Here is a 6,371-nt window from a genome sequence, read left to right on the forward strand (position 1 = left end):
AAAAAAAAAAAAAAAAAAAAAAAAAAAAAAAAAAAATACACATATATATATATATTATATATATATATATACCAATCTGTACATATATTTATAGACATACACATACATATATATATATATATATATATATATATATATTATACAAATATATTATTTAACCAGTCAGTTATAATATTTATACTTCGTTCTGTATCTGGTTCGCAGGGTAACCTATGGGAACCATACTTCAATATATGAGCACTTAAACGTTTAAAACTATCTTCCCCATTTGTGCTTTTCGAATTGTTCGTTTTACCCAATTTTTTCATTAAAAAGTTTTTATAATATCCATGATCACATGAACGCCATAATTTTTGTTGTTCTGTTAAATCATTTCCGGATAAAACCACATAATTCTCTATATTATAACATGATCCATTTATATCATTTTGAATGTCATCAACATTAGGTATGTTTTCATCTCTTAATGATATATTTTTTTTTTCTTGATCATTATTAGACACTTCCGTTTCATTATGAGATTCTAATTCTTTTTTTTCATTTTCATTATCATCCTCTTTAGCATTAGAATTTTCATCATGGTTTTTGTTGTACAATTCTATCATTTTTTTAACAAAATCAATAGGGCCTGTGGGATCAACAGTAGTATCATATTTTGATTGAAGAATAATAATGTCGATATTACTCTCTTCTATATATTTTAATACTGAATGAATTAAACATTTATCAGCTGCGAATACACATTCTGCAGCTGTTCCAAGTTTCAAACCTTCGGAATGATGATTAGGATCAATGTCTGTGTCACCTTTAATCCAGGGATATTTATATCTCTCATATAACACATCCATTTCATAAAGTTCAAAATATTTTTTAACGTATCTACATACACTATATAATATTCTATTAATTAATTTATGCTTTTGATTCTCAATACTTATCATAGGTGAAATAAGGGCTAAACATTTAATATTATCTTTCCAATTTTTATTTAATTTATATATAGTTTCAATCGTTCTTAAAGCTATACATCCACCCATTGATGTTCCCATAATTATTATAGGTTTTAATTCATTTTTCTCTTTGCATTCATTTATAAATATTTCTAACGCTTTAACAGCATCGAAAACAAAATTATCAAAATTTTCAACAAAACATCGTTGATTTCGAGCTCCATCTGATAAACCATGAGATTGATTATCTATTCCAATAAATGTGAAACCATTCTCATTTAATTTTTCAATCCAACTATTTTTATATGATAAGGTTCTCTTACCACAATTACAATATTCACAAAGACCACAAATAGAACAATAGTAATATTTATTATCCACATAATTATTAACATCTGTTTCATCCTTTAGTAAAACATTATCATCATTAAGATACTTTTTAAAACTACCATCATACTGTACTATATCATCAAATAATTGTTTATTCAATATACTTCTGATATTTCTATAAAAATATATACCTTCTAATGAAGATCCATATGTGGATAAGCTCTTATACAATTCACTGTTTTCGTTAATATTAGATGCATTACATAATGTGTATGATTCAATGTTCATATCAAAATTATCATTTATTACATCATATAAATCACTGAATATATGTAAATTATTTTCTTCCTCAACAATTTTTTTAATAATATCATTACTATTCGTAATCTCATTATCATTAATACTTTTACAATCCTTATTTTCAACCTTATTATTACTTAAACCTTTACTTGAATCTCCATTTGTATTTATATTATGAACATTTTCTTCCTCATTATTATTATGAATAATATTCGTATTAACCTCTTTTTTTTCATTTAATGTTTCATTTTCATCTTTATTCCATATTTTTTCCTTAATAACAGATTCAATTTTATCATATAAAATTTTAAATATATTATTATATATAACACTTACATCATTTACATTATTAACATCAGTTATTTCATTTTCGTCTTTTGTGAATAAGTTCTCCTTAATAATAACTTCTATCTTATCATATAAATTTTTGAACACATTATTATATATAACACTTGTATCATTTCCTTTATTACTATTTGTTATTTCATTTTCATCTTTTGAAAATAATTTATCCTTAATAATATTTTCTATCTTATCATATAAATTTTTGAACACATTATGATCATTATTATGGTCCTTAAAATAATCCAAAATTTTACTAATACTATACTCTGTGTCATGAGCATTTTCGTTTTTCTCTCTATTCTTTTCAGCCCATTCAGGCATACCATAACAATTTAAATACTCATTTCTTATATGTGTAGTTACACCATGTAGAGCAAAAATGTAAGCTTTGGGGTTTTCAACCCTCCAAGTATATCTAGCTATTTTTAAATTATCTTTGTTAATAAAAAAGTTTATTTCCGGATGTCCGTCATCATAAAATAAATTATTAACAGAATTATTATTTTCTAATTCTAATGATGATTTAATTCTTGTATTGCAGTTTTCCCCTTCAACTTCTAAACTTTCTTTACTTGATAAGTTATCCTTATGTTCATCGTTTTTAGGAAAATCCTTAATATCATTAAAATTATTATTCTTATTAGATTCATTTATTTTAGAATTAATCATTAATTTATAATACTGCTTACATATATTATCAATTAGTAATTTCTTTTTATAATAATCCTCATCATATAAATTTGGCTTCTTTCCAATATCATCATTTTCACTCACTTTCAAAATAGGCTCTTCCCTTTTTTCTGGATTCTTTAATAATTCACCTAGACTTCTTGAGTATATATTAACATATTGTCCATTTGTTCTGGGATTTTCATTGTATAAATATATATTCTAAAAAAAAAAAATAATAAATAAAATAAAAGAAATATTAATATATATAATATCTTAGTAAAATTATAATTATATAACATGAACATCTATATATATATATATATATATATATATATATATATATTTACATATATTTAACAAATTACCATAAACTTACCAATAATGTCTTATATGAAAACGATAAAAAGAATAAAAAGAAAAAAATCCTACAAATGGATCTTCGTATCCTTTCGTGAACTGACATGTTCTATTCTATTATTATTTACAAATTATAAATAATGTGCCTCTTTTCCATAGATATAAGTTTAATTTTTTTTTTATTATTAACTCTTAAATATTATTCATTAAATAATTAAATATTAAAAATTTACATATATATATATTTTTTTAAATAAACAAATATTTTAATGTGTTCATCGATGTAAATTTATCATTTCTTATCTACATATTGTTTTGTTCATTATTTATATAATATTTATTTTGTATTAAAAAAAAAAAAATAAAAATTTACGATGCATAAATACATGCAAAGAAAATAATTTTAATATTCATTTTTATTTTATAATGGATAATATGAATATACGAATACTACATATATATATATATATATATATATAATTTTCTGTATTTAAATTATAATATTATAAAATGGAAATAGAATAACACAGGTTTAGAATAAATGAATATTCATAGTCCAATATATAAATGAAAATATAAATAAAGATAAATATATATATATATATATATATATTTATATTTAATAAATAATAAAATGTATAAAGTTTTAATTATTTTGCTCTAATTATTTCAAAAAAAGAAAAAAAGAAAAGAAAAGATTCCATATCATATATATATATCTATTTTATATATGATGTTCCCTTTTTTACATGAAAAAAAGGAAAATATCATGGAATACATATTTCATTCTCTCTATATATAGATATTATATTCTAAATATATATATTTTTATCTTCTACAAATATATTTTTTTAAATTAATGAAAATTTAATTATATATAAACTATTTTTATTTATCTTTAAAAAATATAATAATAATATACATCGGAAAAAAAAAAAAAAAAAATAAATAACCTTTTATTACAATGAAAATATATATATCATTTTTAATTCTAATATATATATATATATATATATATATATATTTCACTTTATAATATTAAATAAACATAAAACGGAAAATATTAATATATTCATATATTTATTTTTCTTTTTCTTTTCTTTTATTTTATTTTTTATTTCTTTTTCATTCAAGAATAAGGTAAAAATTATTAATATAATTAAATTATTTTTGGATGTAGATATATAAACCCAGAAAAATACATAAAATTAATTTAAACTGTAATAATTTCTCAAAATATATAATTATTTATAATTAAGATAATTTAAAGGCATATATAAAAAGTATTAAAAATATAAAAATTTTTAAAAATGTTCATTTCTATATATATAAAATAAAATAAGAAACATACATTTCTCAAAATGTAAAAATAAACTTTATATATATATCATTTTATTTAATATAATTATATATATTATATTTTATATATATATTAATAATATATGTATTTTCTTGTTTATTTTTTTATGTATCTTCATTTTTAAAAACATGAAATATATATGTATTTTTTATATATTCAATGTATATCTTTTTTTTTTTTTTAACGTTCAAAGAATATTAAATTAAAATTTATTATATTTTTAAATATAACATATATATGGAGGACTCCTTTGCTTTCTATCCCTTTAAAAACATTTGTGCTTTTTACAAGAATAAATTTTTTTTTTTTTCCCTACTTTTATTTATCTCTTACAATTTTTGTAGTTCAAAAAAAAAAATAAAATAAAATAAATAAATATATAAATAAATAATAAAAATGAATTGAATCCAAATATTATATTTTGTAAAATAATATTACTTTTAATAATATATTATATATATATTAATATTTATTTTTAATTATAAAAATTAGTTATATATGTAAAAAAAAAAGAAAAGAAAAGAAATATATATATAATATTTATCTACATAAAATATTCTCAAAATATATTTTTAACTAAAATGTATATAATATAAGATATATATGAATAATATAAATTTTTTATTAAAATGATAATGGGAAATTTTGTATGTTTCTTTATATTGAGTATTTTTAAAAATTATTAATTATTTAAATGCCACATAAACTTTTATATATATATATATATATATATATATATTATAATTCTTTAATATACATAATACGGAAAAATAAATCCATAGTCAATTAATATTATTCTTCATTTTTGCCGTCTAATACATACAATTTATATTTTAATCATATACTGCATCTTATTTTATCGTAGAATGAACATTTTAGATGAAAATATATATATATATATATACACTTATTTATTTATTTGTCTATCTTAATAGCATAATTATAAAATATTCTTAAGCGTTTTTATATGGATAAAAGACCTTGAAATTGGATGAATTCACTTTTTTTTTTATTATTTCAATTTATATAATAATATAAAAAAGTTGGTATATATAAAAATAATGCATTAAAAATTTAGTAAAGATACAAAAATATCTTTTTATTTATTAGAAATAAGAAAATTCATGTTATATCAAACGATATTAAATTTTTAGTAATATATAGTGGTAATTTTATAATATAATATATAACAAAATTCATGAATATAAAATTATAACATATATTATATATATATATATTTACAACTACATCATTCAATTATATATAAAACATTCATATCCTATAATAATTTTAATATAAACTTGAAAAAATTATTCATCGCTCTTTTTAAAAAATGATCCATTTATGTCTATATAAATATATATATTATAAATCATATTGATGAATAAATATATTAACTCTTCAATGTTGTATAATATTCTTCTTTTTTTTTTCTTTTTTTTTGGATTTATATTTAAATAAAATAAATATTCCAATTATATAATATGTATATCAAAAGAATTATACAAATTCCAGGTCATTATCTACTTTAAAATAATAATAAACAATAATAATTTATTTTTTTAAAAAATATATCTTATTTTCCTTTTCTCCTTTTATTTCTTAATATCTAAAAAAAAAGGAATCGGAAAATTATATTTCCTAACTATTTATATTTTTTAGTCTTTTTTGCTGTTTATATATAATATATATATTAGAAATATATAAAATATATTAATTAAAAAAATATATATCAAATTACATAAATTGAATCTTATTTTATGATAATAATACCAATTTTACAGAAACATTAGGATAAATAATGAACATTTTTATAATTTTACATTATATATAATATCAGAAATTATATTTACTATAAATAAAACATATAACGTTGTTATTTATTTATTTTATAATTAACATTCTAAATACAACATAATATAGAAGAAAAATTACCTTTTATTTCTTTTTATTTCTTTCTTTCTTTCTTTTTCTTTCTTTTTTTTTTTTTTTTTTTTTTTATTATAATAATATTTATATATTATTAAAAATAGATGAGGAAAAAATATTAACATATC

General features: G+C 17.8%; 1 protein-coding gene across 1 annotated transcript; it reads right to left on the bottom strand.

The window, feature by feature from the left end:
- Nucleotides 1-137: 137 nt before the first annotated feature.
- PRSY57_1000800 (alpha/beta hydrolase, putative) lies at nt 138-3,060 on the bottom strand (the record flags this gene model as incomplete). Its single annotated transcript, XM_012907598.2, has 2 exons — nt 138-2,816; nt 2,974-3,060. 2 exons carry the CDS (start codon nt 3,058-3,060, stop codon nt 138-140), a joined length of 2,766 nt encoding a protein of 921 aa, XP_012763052.2.
- Nucleotides 3,061-6,371: the final 3,311 nt, after the last annotated feature.

The sequence above is a fragment of the Plasmodium reichenowi genome, chromosome 10, assembly GCF_001601855.1.
Source record: "Plasmodium reichenowi strain SY57 chromosome 10, whole genome shotgun sequence".
Classification (NCBI taxonomy): Eukaryota; Apicomplexa; class Aconoidasida; order Haemosporida; family Plasmodiidae; genus Plasmodium; species Plasmodium reichenowi.